The 14,376-nt window shown below is 40.2% G+C and overlaps 1 protein-coding gene across 1 annotated transcript; it reads left to right on the forward strand.

The window, feature by feature from the left end:
* Positions 1 to 5,870: 5,870 nt before the first annotated feature.
* alx3 (ALX homeobox 3) lies at positions 5,871 to 11,753 on the forward strand. Its single transcript, XM_069140912.1, has 4 exons — positions 5,871 to 6,322; positions 10,259 to 10,533; positions 10,650 to 10,775; positions 10,995 to 11,753. The coding sequence occupies exons 1-4, from the start codon at positions 5,971 to 5,973 to the stop codon at positions 11,343 to 11,345; spliced, it is 1,104 nt and encodes a 367-aa protein (XP_068997013.1). The 5' UTR covers positions 5,871 to 5,970; the 3' UTR covers positions 11,346 to 11,753.
* Positions 11,754 to 14,376: the final 2,623 nt, after the last annotated feature.

The raw sequence follows: 14,376 nt of genomic DNA on the forward strand, positions 1-14,376 counted from the left end.
CAAGAGGACCCGGGGAGGTTCCTGTCCTCCGGCTGTGGATAATGAAAATCCCATGATCTTCTATTCGTGCTGTTCAGCGCTGGTCGTCACTAATTAAATCCGATACTCCGGGTCACTCACGGGCAATGTTGTTATAAATACAGAAAAAAAAACCAGCATCAATCAGATTTAAGGTATTACTCACCGCTGGAGTCGTCACATAATTTGTCCTCGTTACATTTCCTCCAATAGCTACCTTGGCAGGAATAAATCTGCCTCAATTACCTCGAAAACCTTGGCTGAGGCAAACAAATATCACGTGCTCCCAAATAAATGTATGATTCCACCTCAAGGAAATAGCCTTTATTGACCATTTCTAATCCAATGTTAGTTTATTTTAACCGGATATTTTATAGTTGACCTCAATAAAATAGAGCAGGTGAGATAAAGGCGAAGGACTATGTGGCTTTTAATTTAAATAATTAAAACTGATATGTAGCTACATATGCTGACAATTGACAAAATTACAGTCTTTTTTTTTTCCCGTTCCCGTTACGCATGCGTCACCGCCGGTCAGGGCCGCGCTTCTCCCGTTGAAACACATTCAGGGATTATTTATTTTTAGCTCTGGCGTGTGTCTGCCGTATATCGGGGCCTATTTGATAGATCCAGATGTTTTTTTGCTGAGGTGCATGTTTACGGATTCCTGCAGATTGAGAGTTGGGAGCGAGTTTGCACCGGTCTGTCCTTCATTAAACCAGTCCGAGCAGGGAGGCATTCATCACGACAGACTAAGCTTTCATAGCCCAGTTCCCCGCACGCACACACACACACACACACACACACACACACACACACACACACACACACACACACACACACACACACACACCTCTGTGTCTGAGCTACTGTGCCGTGCAAGTCTCATCATTCACCTTCTTGGAACTAATATAAAGAGGTTAAATGCTCTATTGGACTGCTGAGATGTCAGAGTTTAAACCAGCACCTGTAAGGGTGCCTTAGCTTGTTTCTATGAGACCCCTGTCAAGTCACTGTTGATGAGCAGTTAGCAAAATAGGCTTTTTGGGTTGAAGATAATCTGATGGTTAAACTTGTTTATGTTTTTTGTAGGTACAAGACTGTTGTGTTGTATTTCAAATTATTTTAAACCACATTTTCTGTATTGCTTCATTTGTGCTGAAAAATTAAATGGTCAAAGTAAACTGGCAATTCTCAATTTTCATAAACTGTAGATTATTCTTGTTGGCCTTTATGGGCGTTCTGTCTTGAATTTGAACTAAGTACTCCCAATTTCTGAAGCAGTAAGAGAGCAACATACAACATGTGTTGCAAGAGCAAATCTTTTATGACAAATCAACAGAAGAACTACATCCATATTTTGATTAACAAATGCTGCAGGACATGTCAATGCAGTCTGTCTACACTGTCAAACATCAAGGTCTTTGTGTCTGAAGATCACTGGGGGGTGGATTGAGTATGACAGGATCTTTCCAGCAGTGAAAAGGATAGAAAAACTTTTCTTTTCAACGTTTTATACTCCTGAAAAACAATATTTTCATACAGTAAAACTCTAAGCAACACATTACCATCTAGTTTGTGGAGCTGTTGTCAGCCTGAGTCTTTGTCCTCTGATTTCAGATGTCTCAGCTCATCTTCTCTGTGTTGTGGCTGTGGATCCTGACTTGCTGCGAACACTCACGGGCTCCAGTGTGCGCCATGACGCCTCATAGGAGGTCAGACAGGGGACAGCAACCCGTCTTCCTATTTCCCTTCGAAACCTCAACCCCCAACACCACAGCGGACCAGCTCACGGTTCCCAGAATGCACCTCTCCAGCCGGCTGACCCCTAGGTCGGCAGCTGTCAGTCACAGCCTCAGCTGGCTCTGCAGCTTCTGGACACAGACTGGAGGATGTGAGGGAGGCCTCTGAGAGGAGCACTGGCTCTGCATATGGGATCATCTCTGTGCATTCATGGCGGGTAATTAAATTAGCTATCCTTCTCCTATTCTAATGCAAACCTCAGGTTGAATCGCCACCCTGTACGTGAGAGGAAAGGCCCGAGGCAGTGATAGGCAGACAAAGAGAGCCAGCTTGCATGAAGTACAGAGTTGTACTTCGGTCTGGCTGTCTGTCTATGTTGGGTTTCATCTGGCAGGTCAATCTCAATAACTTCTATATCTCCTTGCTTGTTTGGGGATCGCACAGATTGTCACCAGAAAAGGTTTGATATTTGTTTACTTTCACCGGACAAACTTTATGTACTATTATTGCAATGCTAGATCATTATAGAAACTTTTAAAAGTCTCATTTTATGTACTAAAGAGCATAAGTGCTTGATTATTTCATGATTTTGCAAGGCCTGTGACATTAATGTGTGCGTAAGAGAGAGGATGTAAGGTGTCACAGGGTGTGACAAAGCCCTGTAGACTGGTAGCCCAGCAGAGAGGATGTAGTGGAGGGAGGGGTGGAAGTGAGTCTTTAGCCCAAGGGCTGCATGGTGCACAGTGAGAGTGCAGGGTCACCTTTATCTATGCTGTCTATGCCCAGAGCTGGGAGGTGGTGGAGGTGGAGGTGGGGAGGGAGGGGTGGGGGTTGGACCTGGGACTCCCAACAGGCTGAACTGATTTCCTGTGCAAGGGTCATGCCCAGGACAGGCTTGGAGGACAAGGGTTTAGGACTGCAGGGAGCAGTGAGTGGAGTTGGTCATGGTATAGACAGCGAGTTGAGGCTTTTTTTTTTTTTTTCCCTCTACCATTTCTCTGCTTTTAACCACTTCTTTCTCTTCAAATTGAAAACAAAATGCACACATCTCTGGCCGAGGTAGGATTTAGTCATAATTTCACATAATGTGCCCATTTTACAATGGACAAGTGCTCTGCTTCGTTTGATGTGGCTGAGGTTTCAATGTCTATTTTATTCTGAAACTTGGACCTCTCAGTGCATGAATGAAAGGATTCCCCTCTTTCGCTGTAATTAAGCAAGCCATAGCATACAGACGTCTACACAGACCCATAGGAGACTCAGCAAATAACAAACCCATAATCCTCTACATCTTACGCTCTCTTGATGCAATATTCATATAAACACTGTTACCTGGGGCGGCCCTGAGATCATAGCACAGGCGCTCTTCCTCTTGCCCACATTTCTGGAATGCATTTACTCAGCTGGATTTGTGAATCCAAGAGTGCTCTGTTGCCTCGGGTTACAGAGGACATGCTTGTCACGAGATTTGGGAAACATATACGTGTCTTAAAGCTTATACACCCTTTTAACAGAATTATGGGTTTTTTAACGGTGGTAGCAGTTTGATAAATGCTGGCAACTACACTTATAGGCTGAAGTTTACGGGGAGGAATACACTCCGAGTGTGGGGAGGGTAAGAGGTGGCACTGTGGTTGTGATTAACATGACAGCGCGGTCTTTTTTTTAGCCGCTCCACTGCCCCACACATGCTAATCTAAGTCATGTTACACATATATGTCATTACGCCTTATAGCTAAGGTCACTAATCATTTTAAACTTAAAGGGGCTCTTCCTTTTCATGCAAGCAGCCACATATTTGCAATTTGAGTCCCGAAGATTGGAAATTTCATTTTGTCCATGACTACGCGTGTAATGGAGGAATCTAGTTTTTTAGTACCTGCACACACTGGAGCATGAAGATTGTCATTAGATTTGAAAAAAGTTTTCCTGTTGGTTTATTTATGTTTTTTTTGTGTTTTTTTTTTACAAGAACAGTTTGTTTCTCAGCTTTTCTTTATTTGTTATTTAATTTCTAATTTAGGTTAGAATTTGTTCACCTGGTGCAATCCTGACACACTATTTATTTTTGCGCAGCCTTTTTTTTTTTTTTTTTCCTTCACTCGGATCTCTAACATGTACAGTGGACACTTTGATATTTCAGAGCTCAAAATGGAATCAAATGGGGCTTACCAGGCCTCTCAGGCCAAATGGACTTCATGTTTACGCACGTGTCCATCATCTGAGCGCTGTGCGGCCTCAGGTATCCGGAGAGATGGTGAGATGTCCCCAAAACCAACGCCACCGTGTCTGAACTTGGTAAGTGCCCTGTGTTTAGACGAGGTTTGTCTAGATCAGAGATAACATGTCAGTATCAAAAGCCTTTTCTGTTATTGCTGAGTTTAACTATTGGTAAGGATATTCAGTCAGTTTTGAGCCGAATGGAAAAAAAATGAAGAACACATAGTGTGCTCCCTCTGCATGTGGACAACGCATGCTTTTCTGCTTTCATTTAAGATATTGCTATTGTTTTTACATTCAAAGACTTCTATCAAAACAGATGTCACGTGATTTCAAGTAAAACTCCCACAGAGATTTAAGAATAATCGTACAGTGATTAAAACTGTATTTCACTGCATGCTGGGAAATGTTATGACATTCATAACTGTTGTTGTTCTGTTTCCATCATCTCTGAAAGACATTCAGTATTATTTAGTACAACCACAGGAAATCGGCACCATCGTTTAGAGGAGAACGACAAGGAAACGGAATGAACAGCAACATGTCGGGCAGTTATCTGTTATTGTATACTGTAACAAAATTATTTGTCATTTATTATTTTTGATCACTGCACGAACAATATTTCCGGTTTCTGAGATGACGCGTTATTCTCAAGATTGTATTATTGACTAAAAGGCCAGCCTAATTTGTTTATAAAAAAGTGATGCTTAAATTCATAGTTTATGTCCATTTAAATTTTTAAATTTATTTTATATAGGCTCTCTAAATTCCGTAATTTTTCAGCTCTAAAGGTTACTTACAATAGATCTAAGTACGACATGCAGGCCTACCATTTTTTTGGTTGAAATGCCGACGCATTTCGAACGAAATGGACCGAGTGTGGACCGAGTGTTCAAAACCAAAGCCGGTGAAAAAAATATCACGGTGGGAAAACAGTTCTCGAAATTATCTCAATTAATTTTCATTTCATGCTCACTCTATTGCCTGATAATTAGCATACGTAATAATGCTGTAGCATACTTAATTATCATCCAAATTTGTTTTACCTCTCTTAAACTGATCACCTACTTGGTTAACTATAGGCTTATAGTGCTTTTTATTTTCGTCAGTTTTGTCGGTCAGAATTAGGCTAGTGTCACACAACTTAGAATTTTGTTTGCTTTTGGTTCCTTTTATGTTTTAGCGGCAAAAAATACCCTTATAGCAATATCGGAAATACGAGTAAATTAACGCCATGAATTTGAATGGGAAAAATAAATAGATGACTTGAACTATTAAATATTATAGAGACTTTATTGTGCTTGCAGAAATGTTTACGAAACGATAAGGAAGGAAGTGGGTATGATTAAAAAAAAAAAAAAAAAAAAAAAGGGCACTTGTTATGCCCGACTGTGTACAATGAAATATAAAGTAGGTTTAAGTACATTATAATACAATTAAATAAACATGTGACTCAAATCAAATAAATAACTAACAGTATTTAATTTAGCCCGTAAAATGTATTCAGTCTTCTTTGCGTAAACTGCAACGCTTCTGTCTGCTTCTCTTGTCCTGCTTGATTTGCTGATTAGGCCCATAACAGTATCTGAAATAGGAATTAAATGGTTAATTGCAGGGACAGAAACCACGTGTGATTGAATTTTTGGCGGATTATATCAGACTGTTAAAGACACACGCACACACACACAGACCTAAAACATGCTCACAACTTCTCTCTCTCTCTCTCTCTCTCTCTCTGACACACACACACACACACACACACACACACACACACACACACACACACACACACACACACACACACACACACACACACACACACACACACACACTCACACCCCAATCCCCGGTTTCACGGGTCTTTGTTTCTGATCTGTTAAATCCCACCCACTTGACCAAAACACAGAAAAGAAAAAAACTCTCTCACTCAGGCGCCCACGCTAACAGCGCCCAGTCGCTGTTGTCTAAACTGTCCGCTGGAGCCGTAAGATGGAGACGGAGAGTTGTCTGCCTTTCTCTTCGCAGACCAGCAGGAGGACGCCGGCAAGCTCTCCGGGACTGGAGCACGGCGGCTCCGGGTCCTTTCTCCCGTGCAATGAGCTGCATAAACCTTCTCACCTTCCTCCTCCTATTCCTCATCGTCTCAGCCTGCGCGGGGATCTGTACGCCGCCGCCATGGGGAGGTTTGGAGATGTGGCGACGGACTTTACGCACGGCTCTGCCCCGGTGAATCCGCCCGGTTCACCGTCCAAACACAGCAAGTTCTTGGATAGTATAAACCAGGATCAGAAGGGAGCGACGATAAGCGGAAAGCCGGCGTTTTATGACAACAACACGGAAGGTAAGATAAAGAGAATGTGACTGTTGATTTAAAAAGAAATGATTGAGGAAATGCGCAGACCGTAAAATAGCCTAAAAGTCGCAGCAAACACAAGATCTCTACAACTTCTAGCTTATTAATTATAATGTCCATTTAGTGTTTTTATTTGTGTCTTAACTGTCTTAAACTAAGCACAACTGACTGGCAGCGGGGTCTGGATTTTAATTGGTGTTAGTTTTAAAAAGTAGCCTATTTTACGCCTAAATTTCTTTAGTCCTATACAGTCGTTTTTTTTTTTTTTTTTTAAATTACATTAAGACGTTTCCAACATAAAATTGCTATTACACTTCACAAGCGATTGTAAAATAATAATCGGTGGATGAAGAAATCGAGTCTGAGGAAAACCTTACCTTTTGCAATGTCTTTTTATTTGGTAAGAAATCAAATGACACAAATCTGTGGATCATTTTTCCAAATTTGTATTAGTACACCGCTTTTTACACGATCTGTAAATATGTCTTTCCAGCTATAATATAAAACTTGATTTTATGTTCATGCAAAGAAAAGTTGGATAAAAATGTCAACAAGTTTTCTTTCACTTGACAGCGCTTGATGTAAAGTGAGAGAGGTTAAAGGTCAGCCTGGCAACAAGTCATGTGTGTCATTAGACTTTAGGTCAAAACTAAGCCTTGTAGTTTTGTATTTTAACATTTAAAGACACTCTTTCAGTTGTTTCTCATTCTCTTAAGTCGTTTTTTTTTTTTTTTTTTTTTCATGTAGTCTAAAATTCAAGAGAATTGCCTTGCAAGCAGACGTGTGCACTGGTCAAATTTTGTCAGACATAATAGCCTACAAATGTCCATCTTGGGAAGAAAATTAACGACTGTATATGTTGAACTGAAGCCTGAAGAAATTATGTGGTCTTTCACTTTGTTTATTGGTGCTGATGATTCTCCAAAGTAACAGAGGATATCATCGCTGATAAGGACTTTGTGATATCTATGTCCAGAATAATATACAACAGTTTCATTCAAGTTAATGCCAAAGACAGCCAACAGATTCAATAGATTTTTTTCCACAATTACTTACAATAACAATATCAGCTGTCCTCTTTCAAAGTGGACGTTTTCTTTTAAATTCTAAGTTAGATAAGGCATGCAAGGTTTCTTCTTTCCTTTGTCTCTTTGTCTCACATTCATGACCGCCAACACACACACGGGCACACACACAAAAGTTTTGAGATTCAATTTAATTTATTTTGTAATTTACTGTACATAACTGATGGTGCAGGGGTTTGCATATAAGTGCACAATAGATATTGTGTGTGTGTGTGTGTGTGTGTGTGTCTGTCTACCTACCCACCCAAACTACTCTTCATTTGTGACATTTTGAGTTCGGGCTCCTACTTCTTCACAGGCGGACACTTCTTCCTGTTTTGTCTACAGTGGGGTGAAAGTTAAATGATGGTGGGACAACACATGAAAAACCCTTTGACCAGCTTCACACCTTTTATTTAGTTTCATTTTAGTTTTCAATGTTGTTTTTCACAGTGAATTCTTGCAGCTAAAACAGGATTTGAAACACATTTTAATTAATTTTTATTTATTAGCTGATTTCATAATTTTTTTATAATTAGTATTTGGATTTTTACCATGCAAACTTACTTTTTGATTTAACAGAAAGGGCTTCAAATTTATTTGTAAAAAAAAAAAAGGGGGACCAGTTTGTAGAAAGAACTGGTATCTGGTCCCCTTAGATTCAAATCCATCGTATATGTCAGCAGTCTCCTGCTTCTTTGGATTTTACTCATTGACGAATTTTAAAATTGAACTGTGTTAATTTTATTTATAATTTTTTTTGTGTGTTATACTTTATTTGCTATATTTAGCAATTCTTTTGAACATGTTTAATGTCTCTAACAAAACATTTTTATATGAATGGCGTAGCCGTATAATTTAGACAAACTGTCCACAGGAACAATACATTTTTTAATAATTTTATATTTTGTGATACAGAAATATGCTGCAAACAGTCCCTTACAAATTTACAACTCAAACCTTTACATCCTCTTTTAGAGGCTGAGATCACATCAATTTGAATCATTTTTATTTGTATTACTCATGTGCTTTTCTAACTTCAGCAGTAAAACTTCGATATCCATTGAAGAAGCAGGCTGAACCACATGTTATTAAGGCTGCACCGTTTAAATTAAAAACGTTAATGTCCAGAACAAAAGGCCTATAAAAATACCATTTAAATTTCCTCCACAACAATTACGGTGCATTACAATAGATTCTCCTGCTCACAGCATGATATTCCTGCCTATACGTCTTGAATTTATCCCTTATTTGCCTTTTACTGCGATTTCGCATAGATCTCCAGTTACACTGGAGTGGAGGCAGAGCGGATGTGGGTGCTTGACAAGGTAAAAGCAAATAGGGGCTGCGGGCACAGCCCCTATTTGCAACTGAGAATATTTTCTGCATGTGCTGTAAGGTTGAATCTAATGGACATGAGGAAATTAATGTTGCAATGAGAAGTTTTCTCTGTTGGGCCCCATATTGAATTAAGAGAATAGCAAAGTAGTGTCTCAGCGGCCCCCAGTGAGTTAGTGCCTGCAGATAGATGGAGAGTGGTTTTGTTTTGGAGCTCAGGGTTAAACGTAATGAACAGAGACAACAACATCCAAACACTGCGGGAGGGAGCAGGCTGTTCCATGGTCCGTTAAAAGGAAGGAAAATAAAGCCCTCAGACTTTCCCTTACTGCTGAATGTAAAGGACTGAATGCATATTATTAACTCAAACCTTCATGTGCTTTAACAGATATAAATCCATCATACATTTCAGTGCTGCAGTTGTCCTGTTCACTATGTTGATATGTTGTCATGGACATTCAGTTAATTTCCCATCAAGTTTAGTTGACCCTAAAAATTTATTTTCTGTATTACCACAATCAAATCTTGTTTTCCACGTATTGCCCTGTGGGTTTAATTCAGGCCAACTCATTGAGGGTTCACTGCCTAAATATGGCTTGTCTAGCCTAATCAAATTAAATCTGAATTAGAGCTGCTTGTGTCTGTTGCATTTCTCAGGTGGCCTTTTTTAGCCATTTTAATTTGAGAATCAAAATAAGAAACAAGAAAAACATTCATGGTTTTCAGTCATACCTTACAAACGTGTTTCATCCGATACCCAGTTTATGTTTGTTTTAGTTTTGTGGGAATGTGTAGAATTATATTGTATTGATCTCAAAATGTAACCATTATATGCCAGAATCATATCCAGAGGTTGCTCTTGTTAAAAAAAACAATTTAAATAATTTCTCTCGCAGTGAAAATGGGAGTGGTTGATCATTTAGTTGTGTGCACTGTTGAAAAGAGATTCGGTTTCCAACTTGAGCTTTTTCTCCACAGCAGTATGATCTCTTCATCCTTCTGTTTCAAAAGAAATTTAAGCTGGCTGTAGGTATGAATCTTTGTCAGTGTTACCATGTAAAAGGCTGTTAAATTGTTTACTAAGTTTCGTAGCCCAACTCTTTTGGCAACTCTTTAAAAGAAATTAACCAGTATGAACCAAATGTAAAAACTTTACTTTAATCTTGTGTAAATGTATTGAACCACAAAAGAATTACTGAGATCCAAAACATTTTTTTTTATTACATTTCTTTTCCAAGAGTGTCCGGGCCAAAATGGGTTGCAACAATAATGAGTTCCAGACAAACACAGTGAAAGAGACTACATGTAATATTTGACAGAAGTTCAAACTTAATGTTAAAATCTAAATTAGAATCTGGTGATTGCACATTTGACACCCTTAGCATCTTAAAGACAACAGCAGTCTAAAACTATCCACCTTTATGTCGATGGTGATAAAATGAAGATAAAAATGGTCAAATTTGCGTCTGATTTTTCTTTTCAAGTAACTGTCTGCCTTTTTCTGTGTTTGTTCCTGCCTCAGTCAGAGAGAAAGGAGCTCCAAAACCCATTGGCTATCCTGGGATTGGCACAGACTGTTGTGGGAAGCTGAAAGAGCCAGGCAGTGGTCTACAAGGCGACTCTATCGCTGACTCCATTGACCTATCAGGCAAGAACAAGAAGCGTCGCAATCGCACCACCTTCAGCACATTTCAGCTGGAGGAGCTAGAGAAAGTGTTTCAGAAGACACACTACCCTGATGTGTACGCCCGGGAGCAGCTGGCGCTGAGGACGGAGCTCACTGAGGCTCGGGTTCAGGTGTGTTAGGGCAACTACATCACCTTTTTCATTTTATAATTATGCAGAAGAGAGTTTATAGCCTCATTAAAAGACCTGTTGTCTTCTGAAAATGTCCTGTTATTTGTATTTGAAAGGTTTGGTTCCAGAATCGTAGAGCTAAGTGGAGGAAACGGGAACGCTACGGGAAGATTCAGGAGGTCCGAAACCACTTTGCTGCTACATATGATATTTCTCTTCTCCCTCGCCATGATACATACCAGGTAGGCCACTCAAGAACTCACATGACCTACATGTTATAGTAGTAGAGGTACATCGTTGTCCCTGCTGAGAGCTCACTTTTTTTTTTGCAAGTACAAAGCTGATGAAACTTAATCTCACCTTTGCTGATATTGTATCTTGATTTGGTGTGGTATGATGCATTTCTACATTCAATCAATAATATTCAAAATGTGTCCTGTCCTTAATTGCTCCCCATCCAGATGCAGGGCAATCTGTGGCCAGGGGCGGCGTCAGGAGGAGGCGGAGGTGCAGGTGCTGGCTGTGTCCTAGGACCTGACTCCATCCCCTCATCCTGCATGAGTCCATACCCTCACCCTCACAGCAATCTGCAGAGCTTCATGGGCATGCCCACATCCCCCGGCCACCCACACCACCACCACCACCCGCCTCACCATCCAGGCATCAACGGCCTTTACTCGCTCCACAGCTTCCCAGGAGGCCTCGGGTCCCCTTCCATTGAGGGGCCTGAGACTGAATACAAGCCGACAGGCCTGGTGGCGCTGCGAATGAAAGCCAAAGAGCCAGGCAGTATCCTCTCCTGGCCGACATGACCACAACAGTGCCAGCCAGCTCCTCATTATGCACTGACTGAGCCAAAGCATATTAGATTCCCATACCATACACAGTCCCAGATGTACACACCCACCTCAGCATATGACTCAAATATTTCCTCTTAACATTTATGTAAGCTGACTTGGAGACTCTCCACACTTCAGATGATCTTGGAACAGAAAATTCCTGAACATTAAGGGCAACTTGAGCATCTTGCACGAAACCCAACGTATTAATAGGAACTTTCTTGTTTCCAGTTTTAGTTTGATATCACAATGCTGAGACCAGAGAGGAACAATTATTTAAGCATGTAAAAAAAATGTAATTATCATATTAATCACTGTTTCGTGTCTGTTGTGCTTTATAGTATGACCAGTAATAAAGGCCTCCATCTAAATCAGCTGTCTTATTCAGTAGGAAACTATTTTTGGGAAAAAGAGATGAAAAAATGGAACAAAAACAATTTCAGACAGAATTATTTTAGCCTTCTCATGAATCTTTTAGAAAATGATAACCATGAGAGCTAACCAAAAATCTGTGTTGCATATTTAGCTGGGAATGTGGCCGTGAGGAAAAAATGCTTTTACAGGCTGTGGTCACCATAAACACAGAGATTTCTGCTGTGTGGGAAGGGCACAAAGAGACCCTGCATGTGCAGCCTACTTGGCTTCACTTCAAGAAGCCTTCAGGTGGCACTTCATGTATCAGGGGAGAGTGGCAGGTTCATTAGTGAAAAGCTAACCGAGTTGCCACACGTCACTATTGATAATAAAACAGAGCCTCCCACAGACGGCTGGCTGTGCACTGAGGCAGGCATTTCTCATTCACATCTGGCATCAGTGGTTAACCCGACCATCTGAGTAATGAGTTACAGTTCAACAGAAGAAATGGGATTTACCGTGAGCCGGGGAATATTTTGTTTTCTAATATTATTCTCTGAAGCCAGGTCATCTGTTTTCTGCCTTTATTTATAAATAGCTGTATATTCATGTGTAGAAGAAGAATTACATAATCTACTTCTGCAGCATATTCAGCTTCTCATTTCTAAATGCAGTCCCAATAATTGTTCTCAGAAAATCTCCATGTTTGTGCTTTACCCCAAACAATTTACTTCATTGTCAAGGAAACATTGAATTGCATGATACCATCCCATCTGGTGTAAATTACGAAATACCAACATATTCATGTCATATGGGCAAACATTTCAATCTGACTGCGAATGCAACTTGAATTGAGAAAAGAGTTTCACTGGTGGACAAAGCCCTCCCGAGCTCCACATACTCCCCAGGAGTGTATATGGCTTTCGGCGGAATATGCTGGCTCTCTTTTCTCTTTGGCCCTGTTTCCATTTGGCTATTTCAATTCGGGCATATGCGATCTGACCACAAGTGGCCAGCAAAAGTACAGGTGGAAACACATCCAAGAAGCGTCGAGGTCTTATCTGTTCAGGTCACATTTGGAGGTGGCCTAGCACGCATGTGTCCACATTTGCTTGTCTCTCCATGACAGCCATGCTGGGGCCGATTAGCTGCCATTCCCTGAGTCTGTGCCGGGGTTTTGAGAGAGCCGTTAACATGTGGTTCCAATAGAAGAATGCACAAACCCATCAGAAACACTTTCCACACCCACAGCTTCAAATTCCAGCCAAGCCCTGGGAGACGGCAGCCCTTACTGCAGTTACATAGTCCCCCTGATTATTTCCCAGATTAAGAGAAGATAAGAAGACCTGTCAGTAAAGGGATAAGGGACTCAGGAGATGGCCATCTTTAGGAAAGCTGAAGAAATAACAGATGGTGAATCAATGCTTTATTTTGATATTAATTTTTTCAGTCGAAACAGGTTAATCAAATCTTTCTGCCCATAAACAAAAGAGGAGACTCAGTAATTTTGATGTGTTAATTCCTGAACACTGTCAGGACATTTGCAATAGAGTAACTCACGGTATTACATTAGCAGCATGGTTAATTCTACCTAAAAAAAAGGTAAAAAATAAAATGTATTTCCTCATCTTACAATAGGGGGCCATTGGTTTTGATCAAGCTGTCATTAAAGTTACAGTCCTGTGGTGTAAGCTTTGATCTACACTGACTCAATAGATCAGGCTACAAAGGGCTTATATGATTTGTCAAAAATAAGAGAAAAATGTTGAGTTAAAACTGCACAATGCTGGCGGCAGTTATTAACTAAGCATCACTTTGTGTGTCAGGGTCATTGGGTGAAGACTGTCACTAGAGTCTGGAAGTTATACCCGTGGCCTCATTAATGGACTGAAAATATGATTTAATGCTCATTAAAATCTGTAAAGCTGCCTGCTGGCCACTGCTCTGAGCTTTGATCTCAACAAGATTTATCTTGGCCTCAAAGTGCAGCTATTGTGAACCAACAGATACTTGTGTTTAACATGTCCCACTAAGCTAAACAACGTGCTAACACCAACAAGCTCACATAAAGTCTGTCATAAGTTTTTTGGCTGCTTTCAGACATTTATAAGTAGAAAATTTGATTAGCTCTTCATCTTATACAGGAAAAAAAACACGTGAGTGCCAGATTGAGTTGCAAAAAGAGATAGATAGAAACGGCAACCTCAGTCAAGTGTTAGTTTGTTTTTGCATGTTTTGAGTCCATGTTTAACTTGGAAATAGAGGAGAATTAACTTCAATAAAGGCCAAACACCAGCAGCCTGTTCAGGAAGTTGCTTTCAACTTACACCTCCAAAAAGGAATATAGTAACCTAAAATTTGTCCAATTAACCTAACTTATGTACATCAAGACAAACATGTTATCAGCTTACTTTGTCCACATACTTTCTGAAAAAGGCACTGATACATTATAGTTTGAGGCATAGGCTACTGTACTTTTGAGATATTGTTCAAATACTGCCACCTTGTGGTATTAGGTCTAATTGAAGACAAAAAGGTTTCACTTGTTCCTTTCACTGTGGGTTAACTTTAACGTCACAAAATCTGGCCATAATATTGCAGTGATTTGACTGTGGATGGATTAAATAAAAGATTCATACAAATAGTCCTG

Source organism: Embiotoca jacksoni, unplaced genomic scaffold (assembly GCF_022577435.1).
Source record: "Embiotoca jacksoni isolate LCO1_2020_lvr unplaced genomic scaffold, fEmbJac1.0.p SCAF_9, whole genome shotgun sequence".
NCBI classification, from domain to species: domain Eukaryota; kingdom Metazoa; phylum Chordata; class Actinopteri; family Embiotocidae; genus Embiotoca; species Embiotoca jacksoni.

Coding starts and splice junctions, on each gene's coding strand:
- alx3 (XM_069140912.1), top strand. CDS start 5,971: ATGGAGACGGAGAGTTGTCTGCCTTTCTCTTCGCAGACCAGCAGGAGG. Junction 6,323..10,258: donor TTATGACAACAACACGGAAG/GTAAGATAAAGA, acceptor TTCCTGCCTCAG/TCAGAGAGAAAGGAGCTCCA. Junction 10,776..10,994: donor CTCGCCATGATACATACCAG/GTAGGCCACTCA, acceptor CTCCCCATCCAG/ATGCAGGGCAATCTGTGGCC.